We start from the raw sequence: 19,863 nt of genomic DNA, 5'->3' as shown, positions 1-19,863 counted from the left end.
AACATACTTCCTTTAGCCCGACTCTTATCAATTTTGGCATTTAGTCGTCTCCTATTCTCCACCTAATCAACTCACAGGTCACTCTTTTTCTTTGTATCTGTATGTGGCCTCCTTCCCTCCGCCCCTGCCCCGCTTCCCTTGGTCACTTTTTCAGTTGCTTCTTGTAAACTGTCCATCTGTATTAGTTACCAGGACTGAAAACCAAAATGTTGATATATCTAAATCTGAACATTTCTCTTTTCCACAACTGCTGCCTGGCCTGCTGAGTGTTAGCAGTATTTTTTAGTCTTGGCCTGCTTATGAAGCTAGCTTGCAATTAAAAAAAAACTTTTATTGTGTTTGCCTTTTTAAGCAAGCCACTTTGCATTGAACTCCTCATTGAATGTAATTATCTTGTAATAATCAAGTCTAACTTATCACTGCTTCTGCAGAATCAATTTCCATCGTTGCCCGAGTACAATGTCACCTGCTTAAGCAGCTGGGGGAAATTGGATTGAATGTCACTCTTTTTGTATTTTCTGTGAAAATCTGGTAATTTTCCCCAAGCTGCATAATACAAGGTGAACTCCAAGTTTTGTCTGTATTGTGCAACATGAGGATCTTTTTTGAAGAAATGCTTTCATTCAACACCGAGTCGACAAAAAGGAGACTGATTTTGCTGGCCTGTGGGTGTGGGTGTGTGTAGAATGTCCTCACCTGGAGGACAGGAACCAGATCTGAATTTGAGAATGCACCTTTCTTTCTTCACCAAACTGATGTGATGCTTTAACTGTAACCTCTCCTAACTCTGGGGCATATGATCAGTGTGGAACAGATGAGAGTGATTTGTTTAAGCTGACAAAGCCAGCAGAGTGACATAGAACGTACAGCGCAGAATGAGACCTCTCAAACCGACTGGTCCATGCCTGTTTATGTTCCACATGAGCCTCCTAACACTCTACTTCATCTAATCCTGTCAGGAGCTTGAAATATTTTAATAACAATTGTTGTTGCTAAGGATTCAAGTCTATCCTAAATACATTCTTGGCTCCAGTGATGTTACTTGGCCCCAAATTTTATGGGAGTTGATTCCAGGATAATCCTAGAGAGTTGGCAACCTCTACACACTTTTGCCTGTGTAGCTATTCAATCTGAAAGCAGACTGAGTAAATGCTATGTGAGTTCAGGTTTTATATGCATCATTAAACTGCTTTATTTGACAGGGACTCAATGCACAGAGAAGCAGTTATGGTCAAAATCACTTACTCAAATGCAATGTACCATCACCTTAAACCTTATCTATTAAACCAAGGTCTTTGGCCACTGGTTCTATTGTCACCTTTTTTAACTCAGTGTCGCTTTTTGTCTTATTAAGCTCCTCTGATGGACATTGGGCATTTTACTGCCTGAAAGGTAGTCTAGAAATGTGTTTTCGGAATGATTAAAAAATGAGTAGTGCCCTGCTTTTTCACACCTGTGGGTCATCTTAGTGGACTTGAACAAGATGTCTTCTAACCAAACTCCAGCATTTCTAAGATAAAAGCAAAATACTGCGGATGCTGGAAATCTGAAAGAGTCATCCGGATTCGAAACGTTAACTGTATTCCTCTCCGCAGATGCTGTCAGACCTGCTGAGTTTTTCCAGCTATTTTTGTTTTTGTTCCAGCATTTCTAATCTCTTCTCAACCAAGTCCCCACACTATCCCTTTTAAGAAATCCTGACTGTCCTCACAGCCTTGTTTGGATTGCCTTTTGACATCACTGGGTCAGCTTCTAGTCAAAATTGATTGCCAACCCAGCCGAATTTGGCAATGGCTGCAGCTGAATTGTTGCAGCAACAACAATTTGGAATGATTCTGACTGCTGTCTGAAGCTGAGCCAGACTGTTCGCAACCTTGGTGTTGTGTTTAACTCTGAGATGAGCTTCTGGTCACACATCTGCTCCATCACCAGGATACACTTGTATGAATTGTGCAGTTTTGCAGCAATGATCACCCTTTTTTCAGTTTGCCCATTTTTTTTAAGACTGCCTACCTCCAGCTCTGACCTTGCCTTGCCTCATTTGCAGCTGAAACCCTCATCCATGTTTTTGCGATAGTCAAGTCTGAAAGTAACAATGCCCTCTTGTCTCGTTCCCTCACCTTTCATACTCAATAAACATGTGCTCCCACAAAACTGTGCTGCCCATATTTTAATTTGCACCACGCCCCATTCACATATCACCCCTGTGCTTGTGGCCTACACAGGCTTCTGGACTGAGAACATCTTAATTTTAAAGTCCTTATCATGGATATCAAATCTCTTCATGCCCTTGCCTCTCACTATCTCTGTAACCTCTTCCAGCCGTCCAAATCTTTGATCTCTGCACTCCTCCACCTTGCCCCGAATTTTTAATCTCTCCATCATTGACGGCCATGCTTTCAGCTGCCTTGACTGTAAGGTTTGGAATTCCCTCCCTCAGCCTTTCTGTCTCTCTAGCTCCCTCACTTTCTTGAAGATGTTCATCTAAACTTACCTCTTTGACCAAGCTTTTGATTATCTGTCAGTGACATATTATCTCCCTTGGCTTGGTGTCAAATCTTTTTTTTTATTGATAATACTCTTATTAAAGTGCCTTGTGATGTTTTGCTACGTTAAAGGCACTACATAAGCGAATGTTGTTATTCACTGTTGGAACGTTGAACTGTCATCCATTTTCTCCATGCATTGTGGTTTGGATGCCTTTTTGAATTGTAATCTGTGTCCCTCAACCCTGCCGTCAATCAACTTAACTCTTTCAGAACTGAGTCTAGCTTAATATCAGCATTTTTAACACATATTAGATCAAGGTATGTCCACAAGTATGAGTCACAAATATTTATTTTACTCCTTTGCAACTCCTAAGAACTTTCTAGATTTGAATAAAGCAAAATGTCGCTATTTAGTGATATTTAGGGATTTAATGGCTGTCTAGATGGTTCAAATGAGTTGCTATTTAGGTAGTGACCAAACTGATGTGATTGTAATTTGATTTTAATGGAAGATCAAAAATAATTTTAAATAGATACAGGGAAGAGAGATGATAAAGTTATTAAACTGGATTCAAAAACACAGCTGAATTGGTGAAAGAAGTTCAGGTCCTTTGTGTTTCTTATGTATAGTGTTTTATAAGACAATAATGGATCTGCTTTAAGGTGGCACCACAGACACCCAGGAATGCTGTTGGAATAGCTAATTAGGGTTGTTACAGTTTTTCTAGCACTTCTGTAAGGTACCCAGCTACTCTATAACTTATTTACCAGATGCAACATCTTTTGTAATGAAATGTGTGTCTTCATTCTCTTTGTATGATTAATGTAGCTTACACTCATCATTTAATACTGAAACACCTTAAGTCACTTAGCCGCATTAAACGCCTACCATATTTGCAGTGCTATTGTCTTCAAATATACTCCAGAATATTCTCCAGTATTTGAAGTGATAGAGACTTAAAAGCCTGATTAAAGGAAGAACTGACTCATTGCGGAAGATATGCGAGGGAACCAAGAGTCTTGTGAGAACGAGGAATTGAAGGAAATTAGCGTTAGTAAAAAAAAATAGTGTTGGAGAAATTAATGGGACTGAAGCCAATAAATCCCCAGGGCCTCTTAATCTACATCTTAGGTCACTAAAGGAGGTGGCCATAGAAATGGTGGATGCGTTGGTTGTCATCATCCAAAATTTTGTAGATTCTGGAATAGTCCTGGCAGATTGGAGGGTGGAAAATGTAACCCCACTATTTAAAAAAGGAAGGAGGGGAGAAAACAGGAATTACAGACCAGTTAGCCTAACATCAGTAGTAGGGAAAATGCTAGAGTCAATTATAAAATACGTGTTAACAGGACACTGAGAAAATATCAACATGATTAGACAAAGTCAACATGGATTTATGAAAGGAAAATCATGTTTGACAAACCTACTGAGATTTTTGAGGACGTAACTAGCAGAGTAGATAGGGAGAACCAGTGGATGTGGCGTTTCTGGACTTTCAGAAAGCTTTTGATAAAATCCCACATAAAAGATTAGTGTGCAAAATTAAAGCACATGGGATTGGGGATAATATATTGGCTTGGATTGAGAATTGGTTACCAGACAGGAAACAGTGAGAATAAATGGGTCTTTTTTGGAGTGACAGGCGGTGGCTAGTGGGGTACTGCAGGAATTAATGCTTGGGCCCTAGATATTCACAATATATATCAATGATTTAGATGAGGGAATCAAATGTAATATTTCCAAGTTTGCTGATAAAACAAAGCTAGGCGAGAATGTGAGTGGCGAGGAGGATGTAAAGAGGCTTCAAGGCGATTTACAGGTTGAGTGAGTCGGCAAATAATGGCAGATGCAGTACAACATGGCTAAGTGTGAAGGCATCCACTTTGATAGGAAAAACAGAATGGCAGAGTATTATTTAAATGGTGATAGATTGGGAAATGTTGATGTACAAAGGGACCTGGGTGTACACCAACCGTGGAAAACAGACGTGTAGGTGCAGCAAGCAGTTGAGAAGGCAAATGGTATGTTGGCCTTCATTGTGAGAGATCTTGAGTACAGGAGCAAGGATGTCTTACTGCAGCTGTATCACACCTGGACTATTGTGTGCAGTTTTGGTCTCCTTACCTAAGAAAGGATATACCTGCCATAGAGGGAGAGCAGTGAAGGTTCACCAGACTGGTTCCTGGGATGGCAGGATTGTCATATGAGGAAAGATTGGGTCGACTAGGCTTGTATTCACTGGAGTTAAAAGAATGAGAGGGGGTCTCACTGAAATGTATGAAATTCTGACAGGCCTGGACAGACTGGATGCAGGGATGATGTTTACTCTGGCTGGAGAGAGGTGGTCTAGAACAAGAGGTCACATTCTGAGGACATGGGGTGGACCATTCCGGACTGAGATGAGGAGAAACTTCTTCACTCAGAGGGTGGTGAACCTATGGAATTCTCTACCACAGAGGGCTGCGGAGGTCAAATCACTGCATATATTTAAGAAGGAAAGTGGCAGATGCAGTATAACATGGCTAAGTGTGAAGGCATCCACTTTGATAGGAAAAAGGCATCTAGAGATGTGGGCAGAGAGCAGGAGTATAGCGTTGAGATAGAGGATCAACTATGATCATATTGAATGGCAGAGCAGGCTCGAAGGGCCAAATGACCTACTCCTATTTTCTATGTTTCTACACCAAGGCAATGGTGGTAAATGGAATGCCTCGATTGCCATTATGCAAATGAATTTCATTGTACTGTTTGATGCCAAAAACCACCATCCCTTATTCCTGTTAACTTCTGTGTTTTTGTTTATAGGAATCTTTACTATAAAGGTTCCAAAAGAGACCCCTGAAGAATACTTTGAGGGGCTGAATATGCTGACTGCGCTTTTGGCACCAAAGGGTTCAAGATCTGCAAAGCCACTGCTGGAAGAGATAGGTATGTTTTTTGCAGTGTGAAGTGTGCCTTCACTTGCCCCCTCCCACCCCAATTGCTTCCTTAAATCAAACCATTATAAAAGCTGTCTGAGTGTCTGAATGATAAAATCCAATAATGTTGCTGATTGGTTAGGGGTGGTGGATAGTTATTGAAGTGCCCTTGCCCAGCCTCTGAAGTGTTATTGCAAAGGGATTTGCTTGGGAGATTGTCAATAGGTAAAAATGTTGATTGTTTCTCTTGACGTTTTTGTTAGCTGCTGTGACATCTCATACTAACTCAGTTGGTCCTTTCTTCCCTGAGATCAACTGGAATGATGGAACCAAGAGGAATCATAGAAAATAGTTTGTGTTTGTACCAATGTAATTATTGAATTTGTGATGATTCATTCAAATCTATTTAAAATTGGCTAATGGTATCAGAAGTCCCATTGGAATTAGAAATTATACTGGCAGCAATGGCAGTAGATGCATACAAATCTCCAGTGCTGGTTTAGCATTCTTCCTACCAGACTCAAACTTGGTTTCAGTGAATTTAACTTGGCTTGGTTGATCTTTCCCTGATTTGTACCAGCTCAGCCCCTCAACTGAACACCATTAGCAGCATCATAATTAACAATGAAAGGAAGAAAAATAGCATTACGAATTGAGTTGTGTAACTGTCACCGTCTTCTTAAAAGGAGAGTACACTTCAGTACTTGGGTCTGAGTTGTTAAAAACTCTTTACAGTTTGGAATTTAACCCTGGTTATTAAGACTCTTTTGCTGTTGGAGTTGCAAGGTTATTTCATAAAGTTAGCGACCACATAATGTGCATATTATAAAATTGTGCCTGACTCGAGGTTTAATTTGTGCCAGGGAATAGAGGAAACCAAAATAAAATTCAATCTTCGCCAGAGTCATCACACAATTATTGAAGGAACCATTTTAATGTTGTTAGCATACTCGGGGTTAAATGTTCTATCTATAATATGAGAATTATCTATTTTAGTTATTTTGGCCTTTCCACCATTTACAAGGCACAAGTCAGGAGTTGATGATATACTCTTCACTTGCCTGGATGAGTGCAGCTCCAACAACACTCCAGAAGTTTGGCAGCATCCAGGACAAAGCAGCCCGCTTGATTGGCACCCCGTCCACAAACATTCACTCCCTCATCACTGACGCACAGTAGCAGCAGTGTGTACCATCTACAAGATGCACTGGTGGAATTCACCAAGACTGCTTCGACAGCACCTTCCAAACCCATGATCGCTACCACCTAGAAAGACAAGCGCAGCAGATAGATGGGAATACCACCACCTGGAAGTTCCCCTCCAAGTCATTCAACATCCTGACTTGGGAAATTATCACCATTCCTTAACTCTCGCTGGGCCACAATCCTGGAACTCTGTCCCTAACAGCGCTGTGGGTGTACCTACACCACATGGACTGCAGTGGCTCAAGAAGGCAGCTCACCACCACCATAGGCAATAAATGCTGGCCTGGCCAGCGAAGCCCCCATCCCGTGAATGAATAAAGAAATTAGTTACTGAATTAATAGTGCACTTTCAAAGTTCTGACTGTTAATACAAAGCCGCCTCAAATTGTTCACAGTATCAATTTTGTGAACAGGAAGTGAGCAATTCAGCCCCTCAAGTTAGTTCCACAATTCCATTAAATCGTGGTTGTTCAGAACCTCAACTCCATTTAATTCCCAGTTGCTTCTTATCCCTTGCTTTCCTTCCATAATGAAAGTCTGTTGGTGGTGTCTAAAAAAAATTTCAATTGATCCAATATCCAGAAACTTTGAGTGAAAGATTTATTTTGTACTTAAAGAAAATGTTTCCTGATTTAATTCTTATATGACCTGGCTCTACCTGTAAGGTGATATTCCTTGTTCTGGATTCCCCAACAGAAGAAATAGTTTCTCTGTATCCCCATCAAATGCCTTTGGCATTTTAAATACTTCTAAATTCAAGGGAATACAAACCAATTTAATGCAAGTTGTCCTCATAATCTAACCCTTTAATCCCTGGTATCTGCGGAATCTGTGCTGTACCTTGCCCAAAAACTGAATGAATACTCCAGATAGAGGGTGAATTTGGGGCAAATGTTTGAATTTACAAATCACATAGTCTCACTGAAATTGTAAATGGACATGCATACTCTGTACCTGAACTCAGACCATTTGCTAATGTTTTGGGCAAGTTGAAATATGCTCTCTGTGAATATGTTAATGAATTGCAGCGGTTGCTGAGTTGCCGTTGCCTCTTTATAACATTACAATTGTTTCGCACCTTTGTTCAACCTTTCAGAGCAGAGTGGATGAAATGCTCTTGCAATTTCTTTTGCAGGGCACTCCATCAATGCTGAAGAGGAGGAAGATCAGGAAAAATTTGACTGGGAAATTGAGCAAACTCCCTATGTGGAACTGGGAGGAAATGTTATAAACTGGAGCTGCTTCTATGGCTTTGGAAACCTGAGATCAGGAGTCTTCAAAAGATTGCAGGCAAGTTTTTAGTGTGCTATCATTTGTACCTTATAGCCGATAGTGTTGAACGGTCACTCCACTTTCACTGTGTTGCTGCCACTACAAGGAAAAATCTATGGCTTTAATCTAAGGGGACTGAAACTAGAGGGAAGTGTATTAAAAACCGGATCCCATTGATCGACACACTCTATCACAATCCATAGAGGGTTATTATCCTCAATGTCATAAAAGCAGAATTATATTTAATTTTGAAACACTTTAAATGTTTAAGTATTAGTATTTACAAATTGATTAATTGTTAGATTTTGTACCTTAATGTTGAACCTTTATAAATCTAACTAATTTATGTACATATGTAAAATAAATGAGCAAATTTTGTATTGTGCAGTGTACCTAATGTTTTAAGATGCATCTTTAGCTATAACATTCTTCGTTTCTGTTCGACTCAGTATCTTTTTTCAAAGGATTTTAATAAACACTTAGTTTCAGTGAAATGTTATTCAATTTGGGTATTTGAGGTGATTGTGAGAAATAAGAATGTACAAATTATGTACTTGTTACAGCTTTGGTAGTTGAATTTTAAAAATGTCTTGAGCTGACAGTTGTGCAGCAGGCTGAGAGAGTGTCTTTGTTCATGGTAATGATTACTTTTCAGTAAAATACTCATTGAATTCCTGAAGCCAACTAATTCCCTCTGTCTGTATTTGTTGATGGTTAAAAAGGTTGGCGCTAATTACTTGTGCCTATGAAGCAGAGAAAAGGAGGAAGAGAGGGCAGCGCAGGGAGAGAAGCAGAAAAGGAGTGTAGGAAAGAGGGAGTGAGATAGAGGAGGTGAGACAATGTTCAAAAAAACAGCAATTTGAAGGTTAGTATGAAATTTTTCAATACAGAAAAATAAGCAAGTTACACCTTCATTGGCTATTTTGACCATCGAAGATGCCTTGTAGACTGAGTATTCTTTAAATTGTCAGAATTCAAATTATATTTTGAAAAATTGCTACCATTCTGGGAATTTTACATTTCTGGTCAGGATAAAAAAAAATCAAACCTTGGAGCAGTTAAAATAGTTCAAATACTAATACTAACCTGTATTACTAATCAGGAACACAGATGCATTACTGTGACTTGTATTCTTTAACAGCAGCCTGCTGCTCCTATGTATCTTTGCCTCGCATGCACCCCTGCCCCTTCTATTTTTGTCTCTCAGATGGAAAAATGCACACAAATCTCAAAAATGGTATGTGTATGAGGTGTTTATGTATGTACTCATGAACTAGATATAAATCAGGTTTATGTATGTGATAGACTGTAGCACCAATATCCATAGAGCACCACCTGGGGGAGCCAACATGCAGGTGGCTTTAAAACAACAACTTGCATTTTATCTTGTGCCTTCAATGGAACAAAATGTCCCCAGTGTGCAACACAAGAGGGCCAGCACGTAGACATTGAGCGGAAAATAGGGGGAAAGATGGAGGATGTAACGGTAGGAAGGATCACATAGAATTTAGATTTTAAGGTTTTAGGAGGTCAGAAATAAAATGTCAACAGCTAACTAGTTGAGGACAAGCATTCCAGAATGCAGAACTGTGGCTGTGCCATTGATCCAGGAGTTGGTGGATGCACAGTCATCTGGACTCTGAAGGATGTGAATCGGGACATGACATTTAGCAGAGGTTGTACAGGTGGGGAGGAGCCAAACCGAGGTAGGTTTTTTATATGTGAATGATAATTTAATAATGTGCTGGGGAATGAGGAGCTGGTAGAGATCATTTTTTTTTTATTTGTTCATGGGATGTGGGTATTGCCAGCATTTATTGCCCATCCATAATTGCCCTTGAGAAGCTGGTGGTGAATCACTGCCTTGAACCATTGCTGTCTGTAATGTTAGTACTGTTAGGCCTAGGTCGATGCCTGGTGTCTATCTGGTTTTGTTCCTTTAGACTTCATAGTAGTTTGATACAACTGGCTTGCTCGGCCATTTCAGAGAGCATTTAAGAGTCAACCACATTGCTATGTGTCTGGTGTTATGTGTAAGACCAGGTAAGAAAGGCATATTTTTTCATGGGTACCATTACTGACTGAGACTAGCTTTTAATTCCAGATTTATTAATTGAATTTAAATTTCACTGTCTGCCATGGTGGGATTTGATCCTATGCCCAGAGTATTAGCTTGGGACACAGGATTACCAGCCCAGTGAAATTACCACTACACCACTGCCTCCCTCGAAGGTAGGTAAGTAATTAGGGTGAGATGGACTTAGTTTGGAATAAAAGGCCAGTAGCAGAATTCTGGATGAGTTGCGGTTTGCATAAGATATTGTACAAGAGGCAGATGAGGCGGAAAGCATTAGAATGATAAAGACGGGTAAGAGGTCTTTTCAAAATGGTAATATTCAATCTAGGAGAGGGACTGTGTGTTGGGGTTTGAATTACAGCTGGGGGTCAAGGAAGTCACTCAGAATATATGGCACCTGAGTCAGTCAGCAGGCCAGGAACTGGTTGCAAGCTGAGCTAAATTGAAGAGTTTCTCGTGAGAACCGAACAAAACGAACTTGCATTTGTATAAAAACAAAAAAACTGCGGATGCTGGAAATCCAAAACAAAAACAGAATTACCTGGAAAAACTCAGCAGGTCTGGCAGCATCGGCGGAGAAGAAAAGAGTTGACGTTTCGAGTCCTCATGACCCTTCAACAGAACTTGCGTTCGAACGCAAGTTCTGTCGAAGGGTCATGAGGACTCGAAACGTCAACTCTTTTCTTCTCCGCCGATGCTGCCAGACCTGCTGAGTTTTTCCAGGTAATTCTGTTTTTGTTTTGCATTTGTATAAGATGGTTCATTCTCAACAATTTTTAGCTGACAGAACAACACAACAGCAATGTTGGAGATGAGGGAAGGAGTAGAGAGAGTTGACATACATATGGAAGCTGATGTTGTATTTATGGATAAAGCTGCTGTGTGGCACAATGTAAATGTGAAGTAGAGTCTGAGGATTGATCGTAGGAGTCTGAGAAAAAACAGTTACATGGGACATTTTGGGTCCATTGCTACAGATATTAAAATTGTACCAGGGCTGTGCAATGGAGGATAAGTAGTGGAGGAAGATAGGTTGCACAACAGCCTTCTGGATACTGAACTTGAGTGAGTGATATTTCCTTTGTGTAAGCCAGGCTCTCTCCCTGGATCTAACTGGAACGACTGGTGTGCGTGTGTCCCTTTGTCCTTTTGCAGGGCTGTTTCTTCGACTTCTGTGCTGTTTAGTCATTCACCATTAGACCTGATCGTAAAAACGGCTGCTGCTTTCTTTCTCTTTCACCCTCGTTTTTGAGTACAAGAAGTCACCTCCTGTCCTGTTAATAGTATGTTAATATATTGTTGATACACAGGGTAAAGGGCATTGTTTAATTAAGTACTTTGACCATATATAAATAGGAGACAGCTGTGACACTGGGAGTTGGAAGGAGAGCAATAAACAAGTTGTTAAACTTGCTCGGTAAAGAAAAGTTCTGTGTGTCTTGGCTTTGACTTCGCCAATCGGCTTGGATTCTATTAACTCTTTCGAGTACAAACCCGTTTCCATCTGTTTATTCAGATGAAGTTACATTGTTTCATAGTTTTGCCATTGTGAGATTTGAACTCTTGATCTTGGGGTTACAAACCCAGTACCATAACCACTTGGCCATTTAGGCCAAGCCTTGGATTCTATTAACGTGTCCTCAAAATGTATGGGAAATTCCTGACTTGATTAGCGCAGGAGTAGTCTCTGTTTGAAGTGATTTGTGAGCAGTGATTATTCCACAAACTGGTCTAACAGCAACAACTTAGAGTGTCTTTAATGTATTGAAATGTCCCAAGGTGCTTCACAGGAGGATTATGGAACACAATTTGACACCAAGCCACATAAGGAGGTAATTGGTCAGATGACCACAAGTTTGGTCAAAGACAAAGATTTTAAGGAGGAAAGCGAGTTGGAGAGGTTGCGAGGATATTCCAGAGCTTGGGGCCTAGGCAATTGAAGGCACAATCACCAGTGGTGGAGCATTTGAAATCGGGGATGCTCAAGAGGCCAGAATTAGATGAGTCCTGATATCTCAGAAGGTTGTGGGGCTGGTGGTCGAAGCTGTGGGGAATTTGAAAGCAAGGATAAGATTTTAAAGTCAGACTTTGCTTAACTGACGATCAGTGTAGGTCTGTGAGCACAGAGTGATGGTGAATGGGACTTAGCATGAGTTAAGACATGGAGTTTTAGATGACACTCAAGTTTGCAGAGTGTAAAATATGGGAATCCAGCCAGGGGTCCATTAGAATAGTCAAGTCCTGAGGTAGCAAAAGCTGGATGAAGGTTTCAGCAGCACAAGCTAAGGTAACCCCAACAGTGAAGATCTGTGATAAGTTGGAATACAGGAGAGATAAAATGACAAAGGCAATGATTTTGCAAGTGTTGCAAACTTCTAGTTCATGGCTCATGTATTTTACATAATTTTTAGTTTCAGAAATCAAAGTTTAACTGTAAAAATGGGATAAATGCAACTAAAACAAGCTTGTTGCCTATTATATTTAAAAAGGTTGGGCCATGTTGACTTAGAGGTTAACAGCTGGAAAGGTAGAGCTGCAGTACAGCCAGTGGGCTTACTTAGCTAAAGAGCTGGAGAAGTGATGTCTGCAATGCTTGCCAGAACACTGGCAGTCCAGAGAGATGTTTTGTTTTGGGAGATAGAGCTAAATTACTTCAGAAACATTCAGTGAACTAGGAAAGGTTGTAAAATCCATTTACTTCTACAAATCGGAGAAGAAATTATAATTGAGGGATAATTAATCAAAGGTCAGTATGAGGACAGCCTAGGGCAGGCTATGTTGTCATGGAGATGGGTGGAACTTAGGAGGCTCTCTGGTTTCAATTTATCTGAGTTTGCTTGGAGAGGCTTTTAGTTGCAGTTTGGACCTTGTGTAGTTTGCAGCTCACTGAGAGAAGTTAACCAAAATCAGTGGCAGTTAGACCTGCAGTGTAAGAGTAAAACCCTAAATTCTCCATTGATCGCATGGAAGGTGAGTGAAGCTTAATCTCAGTTTCAATTTTGTGAGGGAACAGAAGCTGGAAGATTGCCTGGTTTGAAGCTAGTGGAACATTCTACAATGGGCCTCAGTGTCTTATTACGAAAGAAAATAACCAGCAGATTAGCTTGGAAATATTGAAAAAGTAATCAGAACAAGGGACTGGAGCATCTATAGTCAAATGATGGTGAATTAAAGTTTTACCTGAGAATAGCTGGAGCTGAGGAGAATTCTCCAGAGGGCTGTGGCAAACTTATGGGTGGTCCCTGCAGAAGTAAATAACTTCAAGACTGATTTGTTTTATAAGAAAATTCTTGGTGGAAGTAAGAAGTAAACCTGAGTGCATAACATATGTAGTTATAAATCATATTGTTAAGTTAATAGTTTGTTTAATCTTATATACACAACAAAATTTGTTGTTTAGAAAAAGGTGAAATCTTGCAGTCATAGAATCATGTCTGTCGGTATGAAGGCCATTCGGCCCATTGAGTCCATGCTGGTTCACTATGGAGTAATCTAATCAGTCTCATTCCCTTGTTCTATCCCACAGCCCTGGAAGTTTACTTTGTGCAAGTGCTCATCCAATTTCCTTCTGAAATTATTCATCATCTCCTCTTCATGGGCAGAGAGTTCTAAGTCATTCGTTCACTCACACCCTCCTCGCATCACTTGCCCAAATCCTTAAACCTGCATCCCCATGTCATTGTAGTATTAGGTAATAAGAACAGTTTTTCTTTGCTTACTTTATATAAATCCATTATAATCTTGTAAATCTTGATCAAATCACCCCTCAATCTTCTTTACTCCAAGGAGAACAATCACAGCTTCTCCAACCTAATCTTCTAGTTAAAATCCTTTATCTCTGGAACAATTCCAGTAAAGCTCCTCTACGTCCTCTCAAGGACCCTCACAATCTGTTGGTTAAAGTGGCGTGTTCGGATTGCTTTTCAAATGTTAACAGTCCCTAACTGGATCACAAAGCAAAAGGAGATGGTAAGGGGACAGGTGAAAGAACAACAAATGGTTTTGGAGAAGCTGTACCTGGGAATAGCAAAATTATTACCAACAGCTGTTGTCTGCAAAAGAAAAAATGGACTGAGGTTATGATGTGAAATTATTGAACTCAGTGTTGTGTCTGGAAGGCTGTAAAATGCCAAGTCGAAAGATGAAATGCTGTTACTTGAATTAATGTTGAGTTTCAGTGGAACAGTGCAGGAGGCGGGAGTCCAAGTGGGAATTGGTGAAGAATTAAAATGATTGCTGACAGGAAACATGCCGGTCACGTTTGTTGACTGAATGGGGCTGATCTGCAAAGCAGTCTCCCAATCTATGTTTGGTCACCCCAGTATAGAGTTGACCACATTGTGAACAGCAAATGCAATATACTAAATTGAAAGAAGTACACGTAAATTGCTGTTTCATCTGGGAGGAGTGTTTGGTGTTCTGGATAGTGAGGAGAATGGAGATGAAAAGGCATCTCCTGATTGAATAGGTAGATGCTGTGGGAAGGGGAGTGGGTGTTGGGAGTGATGGAGGAGGACCAGGGTGTCGTGGGGGAATGGCCCATTTGGAATACTAAAAGTGGAAGGGAGGGAAAGATGTGGCAGAAAGGGTGGAGGATCATCTATTGTAAACGGAGGCTGGTGGGATGGAACCTGAGGACAAGGGGAACCCTATTGCGAGAGGAAGGGGGAAGGCTGACAGCAGAAGTGTGGGAAATGGGACGAACACAGTCGAGAGCCCTGTCAAGCGAGTGTGGCATCAAGGGGCCTTAGCAAAACTGGAGCCAGGGGAATCGATGGGAATCAGGGAAAACTCTCTGCTGGTTGGGGTCATACCTAGCACAAAGGAACATGGTTGTGATTGTTGGAGGTCAGTCATCTCAGCTCCAGGACATCACTGCAGGAGTTCCTCAGAATAGTGTCCTAGGCCCAACCATCTTCAGCTGCTTCATCAATGACCTTCCTTCCATCATAAGGTCAGAAGTGGGGATCATTCCTGATGATTGCACAATGTTCAGCACCATTAGCGACATGATAGCCAAGTGGTTATGGTACTGGGCTTGTAACCACAAGATCAAGAGTTCAAATCTCACCATGGCAAATTATGAAATAATGTAATTTCATCTGGGCAGGGAAAAGATCCAGAAGGGTGCAGTGGGAATTGCATTAACGACGACTCAGATAATGAAGCAGTCCATGTCCAAATGCAGCAAGACCTGGACAATACCCAGGCTTGGGCTTTCAAGTGGCAAGTAACATTCACGCCACACAAATGCCAGGCAATGACCATCTCCAACAAGAGAGAATCTAACCATCGCCCTTTGACATTCAATGGCATTACCATCACTGAAACCCCCACTATCAACATCCTGGAGGTTACCATTGACCAGAAACTGAACTGGACTAGCCATATAAATACTGTGGCTACAAGAGCAGATCAGAAGCTAGGAATCCTGCGACAAGTAACCCACCTCTTGACTCCATCTACAAGGCACAAGTGCACTTGCCTGGATAAGTGCAGCTCGCACACCAGTCAAGAAGCTTGACACTGCCCAGGACAAAGAGCCTGCCTAATTGGCACCATATCCACAAACATTCACTCCCTCCACCACTGATGCGTAGGAGCAGCAGTGGATACCATCTACAAGATGCACTGCAGGAATTTACCAATGCTGCTTCGACAGCACCTTCCAAACCCATGACCGCTACCACCTAGAGGGACAAGGGCAGCAGATAGATGAGAACATCACCAGCTTGGAAGGTCCCCTCCAAGTGACTCACCATCCTGACTTGGAAATATATCACCGTTCCTTCACTGTTGCTGGGTCAAAATCCTGGGACTCCCTTCCTAACAGCACTGTGGGTGTACCTACATCACATGGACTGCAGCAGTTCAAGAAGGCAGCTCTCCACCACCTTCTCAAGGGCACCTAGGGATGGGGAATAAATGCTGGCCCAGCCAGGAAAGCCCAAATCCTGTGAATGAATTAAAAAAAAAACATAGTGGGGGGAAATCTTTGATTGAGGTAAAAGGAAGACATGTTGGAAACGATGGTATGGAACACTGCAACCTCTGAACAAATGCAAATCCTGCTGAGGAACAGAGCCCTGACAAGAATTGGTGTAGGAAGAAATGTCGTCAAGTTGGCTGAGAGTTGTTGTTGTTGTAGCTGTGGGAATCAGTGGGCTTGTCATATATGTTAGTTTATCCCCAGATATGGAGACAGAGAAGTTGAGGAGGGGATCTGAGTAGGACTAAAACAAGGAATGTCCTACATATCCCATGAAAAGGCAGGCATAGCTAGGAGCCACATGGGTACCCATTGCAACATGTTTTATTTGGGGGAAGTGAATGGAGTTAAGGGAGAGATTGTTCATTGTGAAAACAAGTTCAGCCTGTGGGAGGAGGGTGAACTCTCCCACAGAAAGTGGTGGATGGGGCTGGTTGGTCTTCTGTTCAGTACAGAAGCGGAGAGCCCTCAGACCTTCCTGGTTGGGGTTGGCGATGTAGAAGGAGTCCAAAGGAATGTAAAGTGTAGTATAAGGGTAGTATAAGGGATTGTGACATAAGGGGTTAACATGGGACTGAGTACAGTACTGCCCACGCGTTGATGTAAGAGAACACATGACTGCATTGAGGGTAAGTGTTGGACAGAGCCATGTGTAGGAGCAAGCATGGAGATAGCAGCTAGCTTCGACCTTTACTGTATCGATGTATATAATTTCTAGTAGTTAATAAATACTTATTGTTGAACTACCTAAGACTACGAATACCTTAACAAGACCTAATAACCTATGCCCAACACCCTACAAAACCAAGTACTATGTTTGGCACCAACTTGGTTGCAGGAGTTGCTGGAAAGATGACATATTTAGACATCAGTACACCTTTGTGATCTGCTCCAGATTTTTTGTCAGGGTTCTTTGACCCTCAGCTCTCCCATGGAATCCATGAGGTAGTGAAACTACCCGCCCATAACTGGGAGTTTGGTTCATAAGTGCCAGGGCATGCCGACATACCAGTGGACCTTCACACTGCAAGTCTGGAGGCCAAATCTCCTCCGAGTTCCTTTGAAGCTTTAGCCTGGGGCTGCAAGGGACTCAGTTTCCGTGTGCTTCCATGAGGAGGCACAGCTGAGGACTTTTTTTATATTCATTCATGGGATGTGGGCATTGCTGGTGAGGCCAGCATTTATTGCCCATTCCTAATTGACCTTGAGAAGGTGGTGGTGAGCTGCCTTCTATAACCGCTGCCGTACATGTGTAGGTACACCCACAGTGCTGTCAGGGAGGGTGCTCCAGGATTTTGACCCAGCGACAGTGAAGGAATGGTGATATATTTCCAAGTCAGGATGGTGAGTGACTTGGAGGGGGAACTTGTAGGTGGTGGTGTTCCCATCTGTCTGCTGCCCTTGTCCTCCTAGATGGTAGTGGTCATGGGTTTGACAGGTGCTGTTGAAAGAGCCTTGGTGAGTTGCTGCATTGCAATATGTAGATGGTGCACACTACGCCACTGTGTGGTGATGGTGGAGGGAGTGAATGTTCCCCAACAACCCACAACCATCTTCCTTTGTGCTAGGTATGACGTCAACTAGTGGAAGGCTTTCCCCCTGATTCCCATTGGCTCTAGTTTTGCCAGGGCTCCCTGATGCCACACTTGCTCAAATGCGGCCTTGATATTAAGGGCAGTCACTCTCACCTCAGCTCTTGAATTTAGCTCTCTGTCCATGTTTGGACCAAGGCTCTAATGAGATCAGGAGCTGAGTGGCCCTGGCAGAACCCAAACTGAGCATCAGTAAGCAGGTTACTGCTGAGTATGTGCTGCTTGTTATCACTGTCAATTACACTTTCCATCACTTTGCAATGGAGAGACTATGCACTGACAGGGAGAGATTTACACATTTCTCTCTTTTTTTCACATTGCTTCTAGCCAGCGGTGTAGGCTGAAAATGAGAAGCAAACTAGCACACAAAAGCGGAAAGCATGCTAACTTACTTCACCAACATACCAGACGCATCAGATCGACCTGCTGAATAACAGCAGACTTAAAAACCCAAGGGGATTGGCTACAAAAAAAATACTGGAGTTGAGGCTGTTTGAGCATTGGACCGTGTTAAGGTGATTAGCTGTGACCAGATTTGCAACTAAGAGTTCATTTCCTGGTAGATGTGAGGTGAGGAGATGGGGAGAAGTTGCTGAGCATTTTGAGTTGGGACTGGGCGCAGTTGAAACCTAATGCATTGATTTGAAATTTTTTTGTGATATTTGTAAAGTTTGTTTTTTTTTTGGAGAAATGTTTTTGATGGGTGGCTGTAAAGTCAGACTTGAACCCTCAATGTAAGATTTTAGTGGTCATTTGAGCAGAACAAGGCATTGTGTGATCAAAAATGCTGATGCAGAATGTCTATTAATTAGTAATCAGTTTCAGGAAAGTGTACTTAACTGTTTATAACCTTAAGCTAAACATGCTTGTAGTTGACAGCATGTCTTTTTAATACATGAATTCCAGTTAATTGATTTGGGCTGTATATTAAAGCGAATAATATCATGGGAGTAACTGAGCAACTAGTGCAAGGCAGTTGCATGAAATGTTGCATGACTGTTTGAAAACTGTGACTCTGAAAGAAGAAGAGTTATTTCAGGCCAAGTTATTACGTTCATCATTTACTTACAATACCATATAGCTGTGAAGGAAAGAAAAGAATGACTTGCATTTCTGGGGTGCATTTCATGACTTTTGGACACCCCAAAGTACATTTTTGCAAGTGAAGTAGTTTTGAAGTGTGGTCACTATTGTAATGTCTGAATATATATTTATATATATAGTACAGTGTGCCTAAAGTTACTGACCTGGAAACAGATGAGAAAATTAAACAGATTTATCAATAAGACTTTTGGCAACATTTTTTTTCTGGTATTTGCAGTTCATCTGTTGATAAATTGGTATCATAATACTCTAATATGATACAAAGTTTGCCATATCCTGGGGTAGCATTGTGTCCAGATCTGTCTTTAACCTGCAAGATGTGTGCAGTAGGTGCAGTTTCCTGTGAACACTGAATAGCTTTAAGCCATTTGGTCAACTAAAGTATAGTAATTCTCATAATATTATTGTCATTTATTGTAAAAGTGGGTTAATAATGGGGTTTGGATAGTTTGTGTGTGTGGGATTTAATTGAATTGGAGACCGTTGGCCTGGAGGTTTTGACTCATCAAAAGAAGCTAGGTTTGAAATGCTAAATACGTTAACATGGCTGAAGTCTTAGAATGTAAGGTGAGGATAATCTGCACTTTTAGATAAATCAGGACAGTTTGAATTTCAAGATGATAGGATGTTTATAGCTAGCCAGAGAAGCTAGACCAAGCAGTGTGTTTATTTTTCCCAAAAATTACTGACAATATTAGTACCATGAAAAGATTTATATTATGAGAAAGGTAAAGTTCCAAAGGCATATGAGAACAATGAGATTTGCATTAAAAGGGAGAAACATGTATAAAGGAGAATGAGGCTGTGTGTTAGGGAAGGCATTGTAAGATCTACCAGAAGTGTGAGAAGCCTCCAGTATTTGTGCATTTAGCCTGCTGTCTACAGAAACCGAAGCTGGGAAAAGCCACTTTAATTCTACTGTCCAGGGTATTGTGTTGACTTGCCTAGATCTGTTTACAATCTTTTTTTTTTACTGTTGCCTGAACGAGGGTGTAACTGGAAGCCAGATTAATTAGGGGTTTTAGAAGCTATGATAGTAATTTGTAGACCTATGTACGTGCTTGAAATCTTTTATTTTGTTAATAAATGTTTAATTTATTTTTCTAAATAAGCTCTGAATTCTGGGTGAACTTATTACTTCTGAATTAAAGGCATGTGTCTCAAAATAAATACAAATTTCAAAACTGTTGTGAGAACGGGATCAAGTTTCCTTGT

At 41.2% G+C, this 19,863-nt stretch overlaps 1 protein-coding gene across 5 annotated transcripts in view; it reads left to right on the top strand.

Moving 5' to 3' along the window:
* shq1 (SHQ1, H/ACA ribonucleoprotein assembly factor) overlaps positions 1-19,863 on the top strand; it is a 128,313-nt gene that overhangs the window by 18,964 nt on the left and 89,486 nt on the right. For all 5 annotated transcript variants that reach the window (XM_041190776.1, XM_041190774.1, XM_041190773.1 and 2 more), the window contains 2 exons: positions 5,296-5,418; positions 7,750-7,904. In XM_041190776.1, coding sequence (XP_041046710.1) covers positions 5,296-5,418; positions 7,750-7,904 — 278 coding nt within the window. The remainder of the gene's footprint in view (positions 1-5,295; positions 5,419-7,749; positions 7,905-19,863) is intronic.

Source organism: Carcharodon carcharias, chromosome 7 (assembly GCF_017639515.1).
Source record: "Carcharodon carcharias isolate sCarCar2 chromosome 7, sCarCar2.pri, whole genome shotgun sequence".
In the NCBI taxonomy this organism is placed as follows: Eukaryota; Metazoa; Chordata; class Chondrichthyes; order Lamniformes; family Lamnidae; genus Carcharodon; species Carcharodon carcharias.
The sequence above is the reverse complement of the archived record's forward strand: the minus strand, read 5'-3'. Positions and strand labels throughout refer to the sequence as shown.